Below are 21,102 nucleotides of genomic sequence, written 5' to 3'. Positions count from 1 at the left end.
CACCTGGCGCCTGCCCCTCCCGTCCCTGCCCTGGGCGGCCGGTCACCCTGGACCCCGCTGCCTCCCTCCTGAAGCACCACATCCAGCCCCTGCTCAGGAGCACCCACCTCCCACTGTGAGCCACTCTGTCAGCTCCAGGCCATCCTGCTAATCTCGCTAAGAGGACATCTACACATCCCAACATCCCAGACACTTGTCAATCCCCCTCTTGACAGACAGTGTGAGCTGTCTCCCCTCCCAACATAAGCCCTCAGCCAATAACCTTGCAGCTGGAATTGAGAGACCTTTTTTTCTGTTTTGTTTCCCCAAGCACTCTGATTTTATGATCACCCTACTGAACCGTGGTAAGTGGGCCGAGTTTTCCACTTAATGAGGTAATAGTATTTTTAAACAAATCGTAATTAAAAATGGAGTCGGTGTAAAAAGAAAGTATTAAGTAAATAGAGCTCTAAGGTCACAGAACACATTGCAAAGTCTGAAGTTTGGGAAACAGCCCCCATGCCCATTCTGCAGATGGGAAAGCTGAGGTTGCACAAGCCCAGCCACAGCCCAGGAATGAGCCAGACACTCCTGACCTGTGGAGGGACTCTGCCCTCTCCTTCCTTGTCGTACAGAGCAATCCTGCCTCCCCAGGTGGCATACTACGCAAAGGGACTCCTGGTGTGGGGTGGGGGGAGGGCTGGCTATCAAGGACAAGCTGCCCCCACCAGGCAACTCCAGAAACAGAGCTGAGGTGCATGGACAAGAGTCTGGCTTGGGAGAAGTCCCAGAGTTGAACCGTAGCCCTGCATCCACTCTGGCTCTCTTGGGGAGAGCTAACAGGCTAGGGAAGCCCAGACATTAGCAAAGGGTCTAGGAGGACCCTAGTGACCCCAGGTGGACCCCAAGCAGCTGCAGGGGCGCCAGGAAGTCCCTAGCCACACCAGGGAGGCAGCTGCACAGGATCAGCCTGGATTGTGCATAATCCCCGATTATGGAGAACCCAGGGCAGGCCAATGGGCACCAACCCATTTACCATTGACAGCTGGTGGGTTGGCTCCCGGGAAAAGAGGCTGCCTGTGACCCACCCCAAGGATGGCCCTCTGCAGCCAGGCCTCTGTGCCAGTGGGGGAAGTCCCTGGCCCCAGAACTGGGAAGGGGGGGCCACTCCACTCTGGCGTTCACCCACTTGGCCCACTGAGTGCCAGAACTCACCCCGAAGTGACCACTCAGAAGTCCCTTCTCCAGGCTGGCCTGACCTGATCCCTTCACCCAGGACCCCCACACACATGGAAGCTGGCTGCTGGGAACCCCAGGTGGGAGGGCAGGAGGTAAGAGGGCCCCTCTTTCTGAGGGACACTGATAGGGGCCACCCCTCCCCTTGGTGCCCCCCCTCCCCAGCACTCTGTCCCTCCCCTGCACCCTGTAGGCCCAGCCACATGTGCCAGGAGTCCAGGCCCCGAGGTCCCCTCCACTCAATCCTGGTCACAGCCCCTTCTGCGGCCCCACCTCCAGAGTCAGGCTCAGGACAGACCCCCAAAGGGGCAAGCCTGTGCTGTGCCTCCCCTCCCCCACTCCATCAGCCTGTCCTCCGAGCTCCCTACCTGGGCTGGGCATGCCCCAAAGGCGGGTCATGGCCTTGGGCCGGGGTAATATTGCAAGGAGCCCTTGGACACAGCCCTCCACATCTGCTACCCTCAGCTTCGTTATCTGTGAAACTAGAGGCCATGAGGGTCCCGGATTTGGGGACACGGAGGCCTCTAAACTGGAATAAGACCCCGCACAATTGGGGACGGGCAGAGGCTCCGCTGTGTGCCCACCAGCAAGACTCAGCTCTCTCACCTCTGAGACGCATCTCCACTTCCTCTAGCAGAGCCTGAGTTCAGGCCACAGCCCCCCGAACCCCCGGCCTTCCCCTCTGCTCCCAGGGCCTCCCTCCCACCCACCTACCCCTGCCCTGGCCCCCAGGCATGGCTGGCAGGGGTGGGTGGCGGGGGTCGGCACCCCCACAGCCCGGCACTCACCCAGCCTCTCCCCCGCCATGCCCGGCCCCCGGCCCCGAAGCAGCTTCGCCTCTGAGAGCCCGGTGTCTCCCCGGAGGAGGGGGTGGCTGCCGCCCTGGGATGTCATCCATCCCTGTAAGCGATACTGGCGAGCAGTCGGCAGACGGGCTGCAGACGGCAGTGGTGGCTCCTCCCTGCCCGGGGAGGTGGCCCAGCCCCGCGCCCGCCCCCAGCCCGCCCCCAGCCCGCGACTCACCAGCCGGGCCGACCCCAGACGGCACACGCCCCTTCCTCACTACCACTACGGAAGAAATCTGCAGCTCACAGCCCCTGGGAGGGAGGCTCTAGTTCAGGGAAACCTGCCTCCTGCTTCTCTCCCCACAGGTGCGCATCCTTAACCGAACGGCAGCTTTGTGTGGAATTCCCTGGGTCCCCCACCCAGGAGCCAACCCCTTCCCAGAGCCAGGGGGTGGCGCACCTCAGCTGGAGGTCTCCACACCCGAGAGCCCCCAGGAGCAGCCAGCGGGGCCACTCAAGGTGCTACTTACACGGGGTGAGTGGGGGGCCTGGGAGAGCCGGAGACAGGCAGGGTGGGGGGCCCTGGGCTTCTGGGGTCCCCGAACCCCTCCTCACCGTGTTCAGGATGTCAGAGATCCTGGGGGCTGGGGTGGAACAGACGAGACGTGAACACGAGGCAGGCGGGGGACACGCAGGAGAGAAAACCTATGGGCTGATGAGCCAAGCCAGAGAGAGTGGGGGGGTACGGAGGGGTCATGAAGGGACAGAGAGGGATGGAGAAGGGATGTGGGGGGTGGAGGGGGACGTGAGGGACAGGGGTGACAGAGAGGGGCGTGGGGGACAAGGGGGAAGCTTCAGGGATGTTCAGGCAGCTGCACCTGTCTGACCAGGTGGGGGTGGGGAAAGCTGCTGTGGGCAGAGGGTGCCCTCCATAGAAGGGCAGCCTGGCCCAGGAGAGGAGAAAGTAGTCCCACCTGGGACAGGCCCAGGGTGGGCACCCCCAGGTGAGGACGGGATGGGTGAGTGGAGGAGTGCACAGAACGCCCAGCCCCTCTGGAAAATTAGTTCTGCAGGGAGGTCAGGCCCTTTCTTCTTCCTTTAAACCCATAGGCCTCTGGTCGAGAGGATTTCTGTAACAGCTCCTCGTGCCTGGATGCCCATATGAAGTCAGCATGACTGACAAGGTCACGGCCCATGGCCCAAGAGGCAGGGTACATGGTTGCTCCGGGTGTGGGAGACCCTCAGGGGGTGAGGTCTGGGGCTGGACAGCAGTGCAGGGAGCCGTGTGGGAGGTGGGGGCGGGGGAGCCGGGGGAGAGCTGCCTTGCAGAGTTAGCGTGTGCGCCCCCTGATGCCTAGCCAGGCCGGACAGTTAGCCAGGCCTCGGCAGCCTGGTCCAGGGGCAGTTGAGGCCGTGCATGGCAGGATGCGGGAGCCACTTGGCAGCAGAGGCAGCAGGCCTGGGGCACTACTTACATGGGGTGGGCAGGGGCCCCTCGGCTTCTGGGGTCCCCGAGCCCCTCCTCACGGAGCTCAGGATGTCAGAGATCCTGGGGGCTGGGGTGGACAGGAGCAGACACGTGAGGAGGCGGCGGGCCAGGCTGGTGGAGAGGAAGCAGGCCTCCCGCTCTCTCCCGCCCCAGGGTGTGTCTCAGGACCAAGGAGCCCCAGTCCTGAGACCCCCCCAGGCCAGTGGAGAAGGCCCAGCTTGAGGGGCAGAGGTGCTGGGGAGCTGCGTTGAGGGGCTGTGAGGGGCAGGTTGGTGCCCGAGCTCAGCTGGCCCTTGGCCCTTGAGTGAACCCTCAGAGGAGCTGCTGGCCCCTCCAGGAGACCCCCACAGCAGCAGGGCCCGGCTACTTACATGGGGCGGGCAGGGGGCTAATGGGAGCCGGAGACGGGCAGGGCGGGGAGCCCTCGGCTTCTGGGGTCCCCGAGCCCCTCCTCATGGAGCTCAGGATGTCAGGGACCCTGGGGGCTGGGCAGACAGACGAGACGTGAACACAGGCAGGTGAGCACACGCAGGAGAGACAAGGGGGTGCAGGAGGATGAGAGGAGGCTAAGCTGGAGAATCACACGGTGGGGTCCAGGGCTCCTGGGGTACCGTCACCCCCGTGTGCCCAGGGCTGTGAGATCACAGCAGGTGTGTGAGGAAGACACAGGACCACCCACAGGGCTGGACCCAGGGCGGGAGGGTTGTGTACAGTGCCTGCCAGGACCAGCAGAGGGCAGGCCTGAGCCCACTGGGGCTTCTCTGCATGTGATGGATTGCCTAGCTGAGGCTGAGACTCCCCCGGCCCCTGCCCCGTGAGGCCCCTCAGGCATCTGCCGATCGTCTCCCAGCCAGACAAGGGGTTGGCATGAGGCTGGCTGGCTGGCCCTCTCCCCTGGGCTCCTTCAGTCTTGGGCCGTCTCAGGCCCCCGCCCGGTTGGGGCGAGGGCATACATGCGAGGACAGGGCCTGGGGGAGATCTGTGTGACCTCCAAGCTCCATGCCTACGGCTCAGGGCCCACAGTCTGGGGAAACCACACGAATGTCCACTCGCTCTACATCCAGAGGCCAAAGCCTTGTGCTCGCTCACTTCCACTCTAGGGCAGTGGGGGATACTCAGGACAGGGTCATCGCATCTCCCAAACTGGCAGAGCGGCCACCGCCGGCCCAGCGCTCATCTATGTAGAGTGTGGCTGAGAGGCAGGCTCCCCAGGCAGGGGCCAGTCACCTGGCATAGGTAGAGTGCAGACCAGATCCCCTCCCTGGGGCAGCTGAGAAAGCTGAGGGTGGAAGAGGGGCACCGGGGTGAGCACACACCGCCCGGTACCCTGGGGCACTGGTGGGGCTCAGATAGAGCCTAAGCCAGCTTGGCCTGGGATCCCTGAGTGGGGAACGGGGCACCTGTCTCTGCAACCTGCCCCCCAACAATGAGCGCAGGAAATGCCCCTTGCTGCCCATCCACGTATCAACTGCCAGCTGGGTAGGCACAGGTTTAAGGACCTTTGAGAGAAGAAACAGCAAATTCAACCATGGAAACTGGGTGCACAGCCCCTGGAGCAACTTGGGAGCCCATGCAGAGAACCGTCCCATCCAGGGCAGTAGCTTCCACGCTGGTCAGGGCGCCCAGGTCCACCAGGCTCTGCTTGGATGCTCTGCCCAAGACTGCCCAGTGCCAGTCTGTATCCAGCCTCAGATGGGGCTATGGGCCTGAGCAAGTCAGCCCCTCATCACAGGACGTGGCCTTTGCTGTCCCTGCCCCCCACCTGCCAGTGGCCTGCCCACCAGCCCTGCAGGCGGGGAGGTTGGATACCTTTTGTGTCTTCATCCTCTATGGTGGTGTGGGTGCTGTCAGATGACTCCTGGGGAGACATGGGGAGGCAGCGGGTCAGGACATGGCCTCTGCCCCCATGGGGCCTGGGCCCCAACCCCAGAAACCTACAGGAGGCAATGGCGCTCACGCCATACGCAAGGGTCACCCATTTCTAGGCTGGGCCACCCACATCCCCAACAGCTGAGGACCCCAACTTCTCCTTCTGCCAATGAGATACACCCAGTGGAAAGATTAGCATGCTCAGAAGACACTCTTTAACAAGATAAAAACTGTTTTGGTTTTTTTTTGAAATTCCAAGACGCCTGGGGAAGCAGGAAAGCATCCACAGCCTTCCCACTTTGGCAGACAGGGTGGAAGCTGCCAGTAGGTCCTCGGGAAACTTGACCCAGCCCGGTCAGAGTGCGGCAGCACCATACCTCCTCCCCAGGCCTGCGCCATCCAGCCAGGCCTGGCTTTACCTCTCAGGTGGCCTGAAGGGCAGAGAGGTAGCCCCAGCACCTCCTCCCTCACCCTTGGCTTGCTGCCCTTCAGATATAAAACCAGATGCCCTCCACCTGTGACCGAGTTCCCAGAGAGCTTGCTTGCATCTCAGAAGGAACATCTTAACAGGGTTCCCAAGGAACCTGCCCCCGCCGCAACCCCCTTACTAGACACTGCTCTGGGCTCTGGGCCAAAAATGGGGCATCTACAGGTTGTAAGATCAGGGCCCACGTCACAGAATGTTGTCTCAAGGCCCCTTGCAGGGAAAGCAGGGCCCTCACCCCAGACACCAGGTCCCAGGAACACCTATCCCTGGCCTCAGTCACAGTGGATGCCCAGGCTCTTCCTAGCACCTCGAGGCTGGGTCAGCCCAGACGCAGTGGCCCACAGCACCCCTGTCCTGGTCTGTGGCCGGGATGTGTGGGGACCCTTTGAGGATCTCAGGCCCAGGTGGGAGTCTGGGTAGGGGTAAGGTAGTAAGGTCCTAGAAATGCAGCTGGGCTGCCCACCCAGCACTCCCACCACCCCAGAAAGCCAGCCCCTTCCCTGGCCGCAGGGTGAAAATGCTGATGTGATGGGAGCTGATGCCAGAGCAGAGGAAGAGCAAGGGAGGGGTCAGCTCAGCGGGAAGCACTGGGTGCGGTGGGCAGAGGTGAGCAATGGGTGAGGGCAGGAGGGTCTGTGCTGCCCCCCTCCTCCTGGCCCCATACTCGGGGGCACGCAGGGCAGCCCCCATTGGCCCTTCTCCTCTGGAACACCCAGCCCTTGGCCACACGCCGCAAAGGACACCTGGGCTCTTTCTGGCACCCTGAGCCTCTGAAGTGGGCCCTGCCTTCGGCTGCTCCTGATCAGGCTGGGCCTGGCCACCCCCAGGGCAGGATGGAGAGGATCTGAGAAGCGGAACCTGCTCAGGATGGGAGGAAGCCCAGGCTCCCGTGTCTGCCAAGGACTTGGTACAACTGTGCCTCCAAGGACGGCACCTGGGGCTTTTCCCCAAAGGAGCAGCCCGTGGACTTGGGGGCTCTGTCCTGCCTCAAGGGGGGCAGGTCACAGTACACCTGTCTCAGCACAAATGCTTCCCCAGGGTCAACATCCCAGACCTTCCCCAGGGCCAGGGGTCTGCCTCCCGGCTGAGCAGACGCCCCGAGAGGGTGGCGAGGAACACGCAGTACCTTGATCCCGTCCACGGGGTTATGAATGACGGTGGTTTGAGGCTCCTACAGAAGAAGGAAGCACAGAGGAAGGAAAGAGTGCAGTGAGAAGAGGAGAGCAGAGGCCCCCGGGCAGGAGCCTGGGAGAGGAGAGGAGAGGGTGGCAGCGGAGCAGGATGGAGGCAGATGTCCAGCAGGGAGCGGAGCAGCTGGAGAGGGACCTGGGGCGATGCGGATGGGACGAGCAGACCAGCCCGGGGCCTCGAGGGCACCAGTGGCCAGAGGCCGATAGAGAGAGTGGGCTGAGGGCAGGGGTGAGAAGCTGCACGCTGGGGTCCCTGCCTCGGGCGCTCTGCCCTCTCTCTTTGCTGCCAGACCTCCTGCCCGCCATGGGCAGGGCACAGGTTTGAAGATGTCATGGAGTGGGGGTGGCACATGGGATGGACGGGTCCGAGACGGGGCTGGCTGCAAGGCCGGCGTGCGGGACCCTTCCCTCCTGGGCCAAGGCCACCCCCCACACCTGTGCTCGTGGTGGATGCCCGTTTGGCAAATCTAGCCTCCCCACGGGTAGTCCAGGGCTCGCTCCCAGAAGCAGGGCCTGAGGCCCGTGGGGACACCAAGTGTACTTTCTGCAAACTCGGGACCTGTGGACCAGCAAACCGCAACCTCTTGGGATTGCCTGCTCTACACGAGACACCATAGGCACACAGCAGCCTGGGCAGGAGGGCCGTGCTACTGGCCACAGCCCTGCACCACCGGCTCCATCCCCTGGACAGGACCCTCCAGATGAAGGCTGGAGCTGGTGGGTCCCTGTGATCTCATGTCTACACACCCGTCCCCATCAAGGGAACCCCGGAACCCTCCAGGCAGCCACAGGCCAGCACAGCCATAGAAGTGTGTCTCCCTGTACCCACCGTGGCCCTGTAGGACATGGACTCTGATGGGGAACACCATGGCTGCCACTGCCCTAGACCCGACAGCCACTGCTAGGCTGTCACCAGGGAAAGCCAAGGGGTCTCTGTCTCCCTCCAGATCACTGGGTGGGCTCTGAAGCTAAAGCCAGGCTCATCCATTCTCCCTAGGGAGAAACCAAAACCCGCCCCTCCCAGACAATGCACCCCTGCAGCAGCCAGGAGAGGGGCTGGCAGCCTGTCACCACCCCCAGCCTGAACCACGCCCCCTGCAGAGCCAGCCCCGCTGAGTTCCCGGCCAGCCTCCTGAGAGCAGAAGAACCGAGGTTGGTGCCTGGACCCTGGGTCTCAGTCTCACCGGGCCCCTGATGGTTCCCACTGCTGACCATAAGTCAGCAGGGGGCTGTCCACTGCACCCGAAATGGGTTCCCTGGCACTGGGGTCTTCCCTCACCCCCACATCCTAGAGCAGAGGGGCTAGTAAGGCTAGGTGTTGTCTGTCAAGAGACAGGCTGGGAACCAGACCCTGGCTTTACCCCAGGCCTCCTGACAGTGGCCACCACACAGCCGGGGTACAGGAGAGGATGGCCAGGAAGTGGGGGCAGAGGGGTTCAGTACCAAGGCGGCTGGAGGAAGCGTCCCCTTGGGGCTGGTGGCAGCAGCACTGTTCTTGGTGCTATTCGTCTGGGGCTGCAGAGAGAGGAAGAGAGGCCATTAGGGGGAGCATGAGGCTCATACCCCTTCCTTGAGTCGGGGGAGGCCCAGAGGAGCTTTGGGGACTGGGCCACGCTGCAGGCTGAGGTAGGGGGCCCACCACTGCCCCCCGGGCCGAGCCAGAGCCTCACCTTAACTCCATCTGCTTTCTTGTTGAGTAAACTCTTGGCTGCTGCATTGGAGAAAACGGACATGGTGAGTGAGGCTCCCACTGCAGCCCACCCCCTTGGCGTGAGGCAACCTTGGGTGCCTGCAAGGACCCCAGGTCCCCAAGATCGAGTGAGCGGGCCACCCCAGGTCCCAAGGCAGGGTGACTTCTGCCACCTGGGGCCCGCTGGGGACAGAGCAGGTCTATGTCCAGTGCTGGGCAGGGCCACCCTGCGGGCGGCCTGGCCAGGGTGGCCTGAGGACCCTTGTCCCCAGGACAGGGGCTTCCCCCAGCCCTCCCCCATGACCTTGGAGGACAACAAGACTTCTCTTCCCACCTGAGACCGCAGCTTCCAGGCGGGCAGCACGTGGGATCCCCCAAAACGAGGGCAGAGCACTGCCCTTGCCCCAGATGAGAACACAGGACAGGGCAACAGGTTGGGGTGGTGGGCACCTCCCAGTGATTCTCCATGTTCTCAGGCAGGGATAAGTGGGTTCTAGCTGGCCACCCACATAGGGAGGGACTTGTCCCAAGCCCAGGTGCCTGCCTGCTTTCAGCCCCCCAGACCCCCTCCCTCGGCAGACAGCACTTGGAGCTCTGCCCCACGGCCAGGCCCCAGGCCATGCCTCTCGGTTCAGAGCACGCACACACAGGGCAGCCTCGCTCTCCCTCCTAGCCCCCCCGGCAGCCCCGGCTTTGGGCCACTTCTTGGCCTTGCTCTGGCAGCACTGACAGGGCCAACACGGGCCTCCGTGCCCATCCACCAAGGACCTTGAGCTCTGAGTCAGGCAACAAGAGGACACGCCTGGGGGAGGGTCCGAAAGGCCACCTGCACCCCAGGGTCCCACCACCTCTCAGATGCACGGCAGACAGCCCATCTCACCCCAACCTTCCACCCCACCGAAGAGGTCAGGATGGCCCACTCGGCGACTCTGCCTCTCTGTGCACCGGCTTGAGAGGTGTGACCTGCCACACCCCTACAGGCCCTCAGCCTCCAGCGCCTGCCCCCTCCACAGCAGTTAGTTTTAATTACAGAACTTAAAAAAAAAAAGAAGAAGAAGAAGTCAGCTTACCTTATGGAAAAGGAAAGGTGAGGAGAGGAAGAGAGGGAATGAGGAAGGAAGGAAGAGAGAGAAAACAAGATTTGTGGAGGTTCAGGCAGGGAGCGCAAGTCTGCAGCCCGGGATTGAGCGGCTCCTGCCTCGCCCGCCCTGCCCACGCTCACGCCAAGCGGTGCCCCAGGACGGCCGGTGCAGGTTAGAGAAGCAGCCCAGGTCAGACGCCAGGGGCAGGGTCCCTTGCTCCGGAAGAAGGTGGCACAGCCCCCAAGGCCGGCTCTGAAAGCTCTGGCTAACCAGCCCTGAAGTGGGGGCTGCCTGCTTGGAGGGACCGGGGAGCCCCAGCAGGTCTGCGGGGGGCACTTTGCTGCTGGGGACATCCCCGGAGACTACTGACTCTGGACGGCACATCAGAAAGACAGGCACTCAGACCCAGAGGGATGCAGCAGTTATCAAAATGGGCCCGCTCCCCACCAATAATATCTGCATCACATAGCCTGGGCCAGCCCCAGACCTCCTGGGTGGGCTCAGTTTAATTGTTCATTTACTCTGAGGGATCCTGATGCTGTTTCAGTTTGAGAACCACTGATCAAGGTCTCCAGTAGGGTGGCCAGGCCAGTCCCCAGCTGCTGGGCCCCCACCTGCTGATGACCTTTTCCTGTCCAGGTGGCCATCGCCGCCCTCTGGGCTTTGTATGGGGACACCAATGACTGTCCCCAGCCAGAGGGCCCTGTGGGGTCATCGGAGAACCGCTACACTGGGCGCAGCTTTAGTCCCCAGGCTTCCTCCCCAATAGCCCCCCAATACCCTTGATTTCCTCCTAGGATTCACAGGGCAAAATTTAATGAAAAGCCGGACTCCTGGCCCCACCTCTTATCTGGTGGGCCTCACCCCATGAGAAGCACCACAGGATCCCAGTGAGTGAAGGGACCCCAGGCCTTTTCTTGTCCCCCAACCTGGCCGCTCTGCAGAGAGCGGCCGCTCTCTCACTTGGTGAGGCTGGTCTCAGGACCACACCCTGATGCCAGGGCAGCCCTGCCCTGCAGGCCTCTGGGGCCACGTCCCGCTTCCACTGGGGGGATGCTGGAAAACCTCCCCTGGTGGCAGCCACGTCTGCCTCCCTGTAACTCAGCACGGAGGAACCGCCCAGCCCGTCAGATGTGGGAACTCCTGAGCCTCCAGGGCCAACAGCCTGACTCCTGAGCAGCAGGCCACCCCTGCTGACCTCACCTCTCTGCTCCCTTGCCCACCTCCAGTGCGCAGGGAGGGCGCCACCGCCCCTGAAGTGGGAGTCATGCTGTGGTGACAGAGCCCAGGGACCCTGCCTGTGCTGGCCAACCAGCTGGCTGGACAGCCTGGAGGAAAGTGGTGTCCACCCCAACTTGAAGGCACTTGTCGTGAGAGCTGAGCAGGTGAGCAAACTGACCCCCAGCCCCCAACTTAAGGTGGGCAGTCTGGGGAGAGTCACCTCCCAGTGCCACGCAGCAGTGATCAGCGGCACTCCCAGCCAGCTCTTCAAAACCAGTGCAGGCCAGTGCCAGTCTGAGAAGTCCAGCCGGGGCCAGCTCAGGGCCCTGGTGGAGGTGGAGTCAGCTGTGCCTTGGGCTTCCCCTTGGGCAGGAAAGGGGGCCCATGGGTCAGAGCCTGGGTGGAGGCAGATGGAAACCCTGGGACAGCCCTGGGTCTTAGGAGGGTCCCCTTCAGTCCCTGATTCTGTCAGAACCCACATTCCAGACCATGCTATTCAAGACAGTACCAGTTCCGCTCCCTAAAAGCCATCCTTCTGGGGACACAGACCACACCACGGCCCAGGCTCTGGGAAGCCTGCAGCAGACACCTGTTATTTGAACTGACTCCCACATGCTCCTCCCTGGGAATCCCCAGACCTCCATGTCTGGACACACAGCTGCCCCCATCCTGACCACAGCTCCTGTCTGCCACATTTCCTAGAAATTCACATCTCTGGCTGAGATTAACCAGGATCCTCTTGACTCCCATCTACATTAACGGTTGAAGGCATAGGGAGTTTCTTCGTGTCTTCTCAAGTCAAATTCATTACTATGCGGCAGGAACTGAGGTGAACCAACTAGGCACCCTAGACCCCCGAGGAGACAAGCAGAGCCCTCTGCTCTACCCCACCCCGGGTCCTCAGGGCCACGCCATCACTGAACCCCAGCAGTTTGGCTGAGTCTCCTCTCGGTGAAGGCCAAGTGGGACCAACCAGGATGCTTTGATGAACTGCAAGAGATCTACAGACACCCAGTCTTCCGCTGGCCGAGCGCTCTATGTCACCCTAGAGGCCATCATCCACAGAGAAGCAATGTCCCTGGGACTGAGCCCCCTCACCCGCCATGTCTGCTGGGTCCAGCACATTGGCTGAGGTGGGCTGTCCTAGCGGGGGTGTGAGGGCTCAGCCCACAGGGCCCAGCCATTACCTCATCCCCTAGCTCGTCACTCACGGACAGCCATGCTGGGCTCCGTCCACATGCATGGACCACCCCAGGACACTGCGGCCCCGGGCGCCCAGGGCGGAGCCGCACATGCTCGCGGCCTCATGCACCGACGCCCCACATCCACTTGCAGGCAGCGGGCAGTGCAGGCGGGAGCCCCGGGCAGAGAGCGGCTCAGAGGCGCCTGCCTCGCTCACCGCCCTCGGTCTTCACCAGGAGCCCCTAGTCTCACCGTTCCCTGCCCCCCTGCCCCTCTGCCCCTCCCTCCCCCCAGGCACTCCAGAAAGGCCCAGAAAATGAAGCTGACTCAGGATAGCCCCCAAAAGGCCGTCCCACTGGACCTGTCCACTGGGCTCACAGCAGGAGCGTGGACCCTCCTACCCAGGATGATCCTGCCCTGAGCACCCCAGGAGGCAGCATTTGGGGTCCTCTGGGTGGGCAGGCTGGCCTGCACATTCTGCAGTGTCAGGGGGAAAGAGCCAGGCTGGACATGTAGGGAAGAAAGGGCCTAGGCCTGGGAGCGGCTGGGCGTCTGCCCTGTCCCCGCAGACACTTGAGGCAGCAGCAGGAAAAGAGGGCTTCTTCTAGCCACACAACCCCATCTGGGGAGCTCCTGGCTAGCCCTCAGCTGCAGCTCCGCCCCCCTAAGCTCGTGCCACCCTCAGCTTGGGTTAGGGCCATGGGCCCCCTAGGAGGTCTTGGGGTCTAACCTCATGGGGTCTAGCCTCATGGGGTCTGGCCAAGGTCACAGTCGGGTGACTCCCTGGGGGGTCTGCCCTTCACAGGCAGGGGCAGCAGATGGGCGGACTCTGCCTCTCCCCTCATGGGCTGGGGACGAAGTGAGGCGCCTCATAGAAGGAAACCAAGAGGAGGCCTTCAGTCATTCTCTGGGAGGCCGAGGGCCACGTCTTGGGGCTCACAGGGCAGACATACGTGTTTGAGACTAAGTACAGACCACACTGGCCTCATACGGAGCATGAGTGACGGGGAGTACAGTGCACGTCCCTGAGGGCAGGTAGGGGCCAAGTCCGGGGTGGATGGGGAGGCGAGTGGGCTCTCGTAGGCCAGGGTCTCTGCCCATGCCCTTCTCCCCAGGGTTCCCATTTGGGATTCAAACCCCCTCAGCAGCAGCCCCAGAAAAGAGGTTTCCTGTCTTTCTAAATAGGCTCTTGATGGACAAGTGGGGAGTGAGCCTCAGAGAGCAAAGGGCTCGGACCAGAAGTGGAGTGGGGGTCTCCCGACCCCCAGACTCAGGCATCGGGACCGGGGAATTTAGTCAAATGCACGCAGGGTGACACGGCTCGGGGGTCACCTCGGTTGGCCCCTCCTATAACAGGCAAGGCTGCTGGGACATGGGTGCTGGCTCCCTGCCCAGGGTGGGGGCTCTGTGAGCGTGTCCACGGCGGGAGCAGGGGCTCCCGGGGCCTCTGGGGTGGCTCTCAAGGCCCTGCTGGCGGCTGCGTGCAGCGAGGGGAGCTGCATGCCGACAGGCGGGACGTCTACCTTGTTCCACCAGCCCCATGGTGGCGCCGGAGGCCGCGGTGGACATTGTGGCCGGAGCGGTGGTCTGTCTGCCCACTGTTAGCACCGGGTTAGAGACGAGGGGAGGGGCGGACACAGACGAGGGGTGGGCGAGGTGAGGGAAGAGAAGAGACAAAGGAAGCAGAAGAAGATTAGAGTCAAAGTTTAGGTGACGGATGGTTCCAGAACCCCTTTCACAGGAGCGTGAAAACAAGATGGAGACCGATTGACATTGGGAAAAGCATTTGCCTCCTTTCTCCTTGGAAAACCCCAGTGGGGCCTTCCGGGTGCCCGGCCGGGCATGCGACAGGACACGTCCTATTAGTGTTGGCGTGACAGCATCCCCCCGGCCCGGCAGCACAGTATCACAGCAGGGTAACAGGATGGGGCGGTGCTGACGCAGACGGACAACGAGGACGACCACAGACGCTCCCGCGCCGGCATCGCGGGCGACAGACAAGCCACAGGAGAGCGAGGGCGCGGCAGCCCCGCCTGGGGCACGTTGTCCCCGCTAGGCCTGCCCTGTCCCGAGGCCTCAGGGCCGCCGATAGACCCTCGGAGCGGCCGCACGCCCCCAGCCCCACCCACCCTTCGTGCCCAAGCGGGCGGCCGCCAACCAGCGTGTCCGGAGCCTCCCCTCGCCTCCCCTCTCCCAACACAGAACGGGTGCTCAGAGGATTCAGGACAACAACGAGGCCACAGAGGTGCTGACCAACGCCTGGACAGACACACGGAACTGCGGCCCACCGGCAGGCAGCTCAGACACAGACCCAACACGCAGGGACGGGCCCTCGTGGGGCCCGACCAGAGCCCAGGCCTCCTCTGAGGCCCAAGGGTCTCAGAGGGAGGAAGGCCGGGCCGGGCCGGCAGCAGAGGACGGGACTGTGGGGGCGAAGACAGGGCAGGCGGCTGGTGGAGGGTCACTCCCCAGGCTTCCCGCCGCAGGCCTGCTGCTCCCGGAGATGGCTGTTCTCACCTGAGAAATTCCGTGTGGCCAGCATGGTGGTGAGGATCGCACCCTGGAAAGAGACATACGGCTGAGGCCAGGTGGAGACCCCCCCACCCCAACCCCAGGACCTGGGGTCAAGGACTCTTAGAGAGGCAAGAGTTCTACACATCCACCAGCTGCACCCAGAAAAGTCATCTCATGCAGAATTAACAGTGACCTGTCCTGGGCCCTAAACTATCCACCAAACCAAGCTTCTAAAGTGCTTCAAGACCCCTGGGGGCACTGAGGCTGGGGGTCTGCCTCTCCCCACAGCCCTTCCTCTCCCTGAGAGGTGCGTACATAGCAGCCAGGGGCCTGGTCAGGCTTGAACACTCACCCTCAGCACAGAGCAGCCTGTAGGCAGGACGGGCCTGGTGCCCAATGGCCTCCTTGCCCAGGGTCCCCTCCCTCCTGCCCCTCTGAGCAGCACAGCTTGGCTGTTCTCCTGACCAGAAGTGCCCTGGGTCAGAAGCTTCTCAGCTCACTCCCACCCAGACAGCATGACCAACCACAGGGCATGCCTCCCAGCCCCCTGCCACAAGGGAACCCTAGGAACACCTCGTGGGCAGCATGGGAGACTGAGGAGGGGCCAGCCGACATCTGGGCACCTTGGGTGTCATTGCCATGGAAGGACCAAGTCCACCTGGCACACCTGGGATAACACCAACCAGCAGCCTGTCCTGGGTGGCTAGGACCCCTGCCAGGCCTGCTGGGACCCCTCTATCCACCCCCAGTGCAGGGCCCTTGGCACCTCCAGGTAGGTGAGCACGTGAGCATGGCAGGGCACCCTGGCCACACACTGGGGTCAGCATCTCACCTTGAGCTTCCTCCGAGCATTGAATTTTTTCAGGCACTCCACGGTCTCCTGCCTGTGCATCATGGAGGCCACAGTGGAGCGTTGCTGCAGGAAGGGAATGAGGGAGGGCGTTACTGCAAGGAGCCTTGAGGGGCATCAGCTGTGTCCCCAAGGGGGGCTCAAAAGAGGGGAGGTCAGAGAGAGGCTCAGGGCAGCAGCACCCCTGGGGCTCTTGTGCCAAGAGCTACCAGCTACTCACATCAGCCGGAGGCCACCTGTCCCCACTGCCTGCCTAATCTCCCAGTCCGTCACCTCCTATGGCCGTCCACTCCACCTGTCCCCATCACCACCTGGCCCTCACCCTCCTTTGCCACTTCATCCTCTCACACGCTAGATGGCGCCTCTTCTTCTCATGGAGCTCCTGTCCTCCCAGGGACTGAGGCCTTTAAGTCATCAGCACGTCCCAAGCCACATAGCATGTCCCATGCTCCCATAGCCCTCAGGAGACCACAGGACCAACCCACTGGATTCGAGGAGAGGGCCCAAGGTTAACATGCTAGGGGGTGGTCTGGGGCTGGTGCAACTTACGCAGACCCATGGGTGTTTCAGTGCCTCGTGTGCCGTGATGCGCTTGGCGGGGTTGATGGTCAACATCTGGTTAATGAGGTTTTTGGCTTCGGGAGTGACCGTGTCCCACTCAGGGGACGGGAACTAGAAAGGAAAACCAGGCACAGGGGAGCCTGAAGCCCCCTCCCCAGACAAGAGACAGAATTCTCCAAAGGGCCTCAACTGAAAACAGGGGTGTCACCCCACACCCTGCCTCTGCCAGCCTGCCTCCCCCAGATGGGGAGGGATGGGGGTTCCTGGCACTCACATCGTAGGCCCCGGCCTTGATCTGCTGGTACAGCTTGTGCTGGTCCTCGTCCCAGAAGGGTGGGTAGCCCACGAGCAGGATGTACAGGATCACCCCTGGGGAGAGCCAAGAGCCCGGGGCCTCATGCTGCTGCCCTCACTGCCCACGCCCAGCAGCCCAGCGGCCCAGCGGAGCCCACCAGCGCAGCCACACACCAGTCACATGCTGCTACGGGGTGTCTGGCGTGTGATCCCGGGATGGGAATCAGATGCCCAGCCCTGGTACTTAACAGCTACAGGACCCTCAGCTAGTTTCTCAGCATTGGCTAGGGTGGGGGTCACTGCCCAAAGCCAGCAAGTCCCATGAGGACACTGGGGTCCTCAAGCACCCCCTCCTGTCCATCCCCACAGCCAGCGTCAATCAGTGTCCCTCTTTGGAGACCCTCATGTTTGCAGAATGGCATAAACAGCTCCTCTGCCCCCGACCCTACTTCACAGGGGAGGCCCCCCCCACTGCACTGACTATGGGGGAGACGCCCCTGGCAAGGAGGCAGCCCTGCCAGGGTGGTCCACACAGCCTCCGCCCCTCCGGTATCCATCCCCCATCCGGGCACTTGCTGCCCCTTCTCCAGACTGCTCTGCCGAGCGCAGGGCGGGCAATGGGTTGGTGGGCTTCTCAGCAACAGCCAGGGTTGTGTTAGTAATTCCGGTCTGGGTGGGGAAGGTGCTCCCAGCTGGGGGCAGCCAGGTGTGGGTCTGGTGCAGTGCTTGTGGGTGCAGCCCACCTCGCCCAGCACACCAGCCTCACCGCACGCCCAGATGTCCACCGGCTTGCCGTACGCCTCCTTGCGCAGGACCTCTGGAGACAGGTAGCCCGGCGTGCCAGCGAACCCTAGCATGAGGGGAAAGGGTGGTGTGAAGGACCACAGGGGCGGCCAACACCCCCGCCCTGTTCCCTGGCCAGCCAGCCGGCCAGGTACTCACCAAACCACGCCTGCTGGTCCCCCTGCACCTCGATGGCCAGGCCGAAGTCCGCCAGCTTCACCGCAGCCCCTTTGCACTTGCTGGCCAGAAGCAGGTTCTCGGGCTGTGGGGAAGGTGAGCAGCCCGAGGGTGTGGGGTGACACCCAGGGGTGTCACCAGAGAGAGGGGGACAGAATACCCCTTGGCAGACAGGGGTGCACAGGTCCCCTGACCACATGGGTGTCCCCCCAGCATAGCTGACACCTTTGGCTTGAGCACACCCCAGAGCCTGCACCCCACAGTCTCTGTCCCCCACTCACCAGGGGCAGGGACGTAAGCCCTAGAGCTGAGGGAAGCTGGTTCTCAAAGTGCAAGCTTGTGAACTCGGGGTGCTGGGACCAAAACAGCACACCCTGGAGGCCCCAGCAGGCCATGCAGGACCCAGACCCCTGCTGTAGGAGGGGTTCCCTCCACCCACCAAGGCTGGCTGCACAGTGAGAGCGGCTGCTGGAAGGTTCAGGCACTTGCTGCAGGATGGAGACTCTCAAAGGGCAAGGAGAAACAACCAAGGGCCCCCGCGGCCTGAGCAGTGTAGGACATACAAGTCCCACCAGCCCTGGGCTGGCTGCTCACAGGAGGGGAGGGTCCCATGCCGACCTCCCGGCCTCGGGGAGCAGCGCCCTTGCTCATGCAGGAAGAAAGGGTATTCATCCCTGTCCCACTGGGGTGCCAAGGAGGCTGCTGCCCTGTGACCAGGAACACTTGGCCCTGAAGGCCCGAGGAGTTCCCTGCACACTGCGTCCTACATGCTAGGCTCCTTCATCCCAGCCTGTCCCACCGGCCTCGCCACCTCCCAGAGGGCAGCGCTCAGAGCTCAAAGCCGCTGGACTTCCTCATCCCTGGCTGCCTGGCGCTCTCCCGGCCCTGAGCCCCCTCACCAGGCCACCCTCCCGACAGGAAGGTCTGCTGACACCATGCCGCCCACCTTAGTGCCACCAAGAAAGACAAATGCCGCCAACTGAACTGAGTTAACCCTGCTTGGACACAGGGGTGTGAGGACAAATCGTGTGGCATAGATGAAGCATGCCAGCCCACGAGGCAGAAACCAGAGCTTCTCCAGGCCCCACACAGCTGGTGGTCGAGGCTCCATCACTCCAGGTGACACGTGCTGGGGATACCGTCTGCCCAGCATGGCCGGGAGGCCCCTGAACACCTTGATTTTGCCAGTGTGAGTGGGGCAGGGGGAACCCCTACCTCCCCACAAACCCCACACCAAGAAGTCTGAAATAGAACATTGCAAATCAACTATACTTCAAATTTTAAAAAATTGTTTTTTTTAAAAAAAGAAATCTGAAATACTGCAGCTGGGGGCTTGACCCAGCTTCTACAGATCAGATTCCCCCAACCCCAAGGAAATAAACCAGCATTCTTTGGCTTCCCAGGTGGCGCTAGTGGTAAAGAACCCGCCTACCAGTGAAGGAGACATAAGAGACGTGGGTTCAATCCCTGGGTCGGGAAGATCCCCTGGAGGACAAAATGGCAACCCACTCCAGTATTCTTGCCTGCAGAATCCCATGGACAGGGGAGCCTGGTGGGCCACAGTCCACGGGGTCACACAGAGTCGGACACAACTGAAGTGACTTAGAATGCCTGTCTGGGAAGAAGGAGCTAAGGGAACCTGGTCCCTGGGAAGAGCTGGGCAAGAAGGCTCCTCCCTGGGAGGAGAGGGAAGGAACCCAGCTGGGTTGCACAGGGATGTTCCCACCGCCGGGCTCCACCCTGGCTCCCTCATAGGCACCAAGATGGCACCAAGCCCTTCTGCTCTCTCCACCCTCCACATCTTGGCTGAGAGGAAACCCACCACAGTACTGCTTCTGGAGGTCTATCTCGGCCAAGATGACAGAGGCCTCTCTAGAGGAGGAGGGATAGCCTGCTTCCCCCGACACCTGGTGGGAGAGAGGAGACCAACTGGTCCTAACCCCTTTTTCTTTTTCTCAGCAAGGATTCTGTGTGCCCTGAGGCCACACCTGGGCTGGGGAGAGCACCCATCTGCACTTCAGAGCTTTGGGCTCCAGGTCTGTTATGCATCATGAGGTCCAGGATGAAGGAGGGATGCGTGTCCTCTTCCCTGCAGCCCCTCCCCCAGAGGCCCCTGAGTGAGGCCCATGCAGACAAGACACAGAGACAGAGGGGTACCCACAGGACAGGCAGTCAAGGAGGGGAGCCTGGGCAGACCCTTGAGAGGACAGGGGACCACACACCACATGCAGAGTGGGAGCGAGGACACATGAGGGCACAGGGAGGGTCCCAGGCCTGTTCCTGGTGGGACATCCCCTCAAGAGCAGCTCCACAGCATCAGCTCACACACACACACCCACACACCTCTGGGTAGCCCTAGAAAGATGTGACTCCATTCAGCCCTAGCACCCACGAGAAGGTTGGTCTCAAATACCACCAGCAGGGATGCAGGCCCAGGGGTCCCCCCACCCCCTGCAAAACCAACAAGAGAAGAAACTGACCCAAACTCAGACCTGGAGAAAGCTGAAGTCAAAGAAAGGAGGAGAGATTGAGAGGAGGAGGAAGGGGGAGGCGGAAGGGCAGGAAGGAGGAAGGGGGCGGGGGAAGGCTGCAGCTCCCCCTGAGGGCCCCTCCCACCACACAGAGGCCTGTGGGTGACAACCCTTGTTTTAAACGATTTGCATTTTGCCCAGAGCTGAGCCAAGGGCCACAGAGATGAGTAGAAAGGACTGGAAGTTTGAAGAGACCAAACTGGCCCCTCACCTCCTGCTCCCAAGGCATCAGCCCCACCTGCGGGTACATTCTCTGTGTCCCTCCTGCCAGGTCGGAATCTCAACTGGAGCCCAGAAAGCGAGACCCCGCGTGGACATGTGCTACTAGGCTGATTCTTGACAACTGTCCCCTCTCAGCCCTGAAGCCTAGAGGCATTGGGAGGGATGTGTACAGACACTTGCATGCGCACACACACACAAACACACATGCACACACACACAGTCTCACACACATGCACAAATGCACGTGCATATGTACACATGCTCACACATACACACGTGTGTGCACAGACCCACATTCTCACAAGCATGCACCTTCAAACACAAACACATGCACACACATGCACACACATTCTCATAGGCACACACCTTCACACAAAAATACACAGGAACACACATATGCAAACATCTCCCCCACACACATGTCTTCTGGTGCACTGCCCTACCCCCGAGCCTCCCCTTAAACACGACATGCAGTTACAGACGACAGACACCTGGCACAGAGCAGGGGGGGACTCACCTTGAGGTCCCTGTGGACGACCCCCATTTGGTGGCAGTGGAGAACCGCCTCCAGGATCTGCTGGATGCAGTGACTGCAGCAAACAGCAGGCGCGTTAGTGCGGAGGCCCCGGAGGGGTGGGCGGGGCGCAGGAGAAGGGTGCTGTGTGCGAGTGGTGGGATCTCCAGCCCAGTGGGGGCCCGGGGGAAGCAGGGAATCACGGTGCTGCCTGCCACATGGGAGAGGAGACGCTGGCTAGGAGGGGGCCTCTGGGGCTCCCTCTTCACCCTCAAAGGTCAACACAAGGCATGCCCTCCCCTTTAACCAGGCCCACAGAGGAAAGATGCCTGACCTCAGTGCACTCCACCCCAGGCTCATGCTGGCCATGCCTGGCCCTGAGCTGGGTGCCCTTGCGGAGGGAGGCCAGGGCTGAATCTACACCCTGCAAGGCAGCTGGAGACCCA

The 21,102-nt window shown here is 62.1% G+C and overlaps 1 protein-coding gene across 10 annotated transcripts in view; it reads right to left on the bottom strand.

Moving 5' to 3' along the window:
• CAMK2B (calcium/calmodulin dependent protein kinase II beta) overlaps positions 1 to 21,102 on the bottom strand; it is a 91,449-nt gene that overhangs the window by 5,254 nt on the left and 65,093 nt on the right. The window contains exons 6-20 of one of the 10 annotated variants that reach the window (XM_055590692.1): positions 20,660 to 20,732; positions 17,372 to 17,474; positions 17,196 to 17,279; positions 16,410 to 16,504; positions 16,124 to 16,246; positions 15,557 to 15,640; positions 14,728 to 14,770; positions 13,734 to 13,808; positions 8,706 to 8,743; positions 8,479 to 8,550; positions 6,972 to 7,016; positions 5,299 to 5,347; positions 3,861 to 3,974; positions 3,476 to 3,556; positions 2,531 to 2,644 (exon numbers count right to left, since the gene is read on the bottom strand). In XM_055590692.1, the coding sequence (XP_055446667.1) occupies positions 2,531 to 2,644; positions 3,476 to 3,556; positions 3,861 to 3,974; positions 5,299 to 5,347; positions 6,972 to 7,016; positions 8,479 to 8,550; positions 8,706 to 8,743; positions 13,734 to 13,808; positions 14,728 to 14,770; positions 15,557 to 15,640; positions 16,124 to 16,246; positions 16,410 to 16,504; positions 17,196 to 17,279; positions 17,372 to 17,474; positions 20,660 to 20,732 (1,193 nt within the window). Of the gene's footprint in view, positions 1 to 2,530; positions 2,645 to 3,475; positions 3,557 to 3,860; positions 3,975 to 5,298; positions 5,348 to 6,971; positions 7,017 to 8,478; positions 8,551 to 8,705; positions 8,747 to 13,733; positions 13,809 to 14,727; positions 14,771 to 15,556; positions 15,641 to 16,123; positions 16,247 to 16,409; positions 16,505 to 17,195; positions 17,280 to 17,371; positions 17,475 to 20,659; positions 20,733 to 21,102 lie in introns of all 10 variants that reach the window. The other 9 variants (XM_055590693.1, XM_055590694.1, XM_055590695.1 and 6 more) reach the window with 9 other exon arrangements.

The sequence above is a fragment of the Bubalus kerabau genome, chromosome 8, assembly GCF_029407905.1.
Source record: "Bubalus kerabau isolate K-KA32 ecotype Philippines breed swamp buffalo chromosome 8, PCC_UOA_SB_1v2, whole genome shotgun sequence".
Taxonomy (NCBI): Eukaryota; Metazoa; Chordata; class Mammalia; order Artiodactyla; family Bovidae; genus Bubalus; species Bubalus kerabau.
Note: the sequence above shows the minus strand (reverse complement) of the source record. Positions and strands in the feature narration are given on the sequence as shown.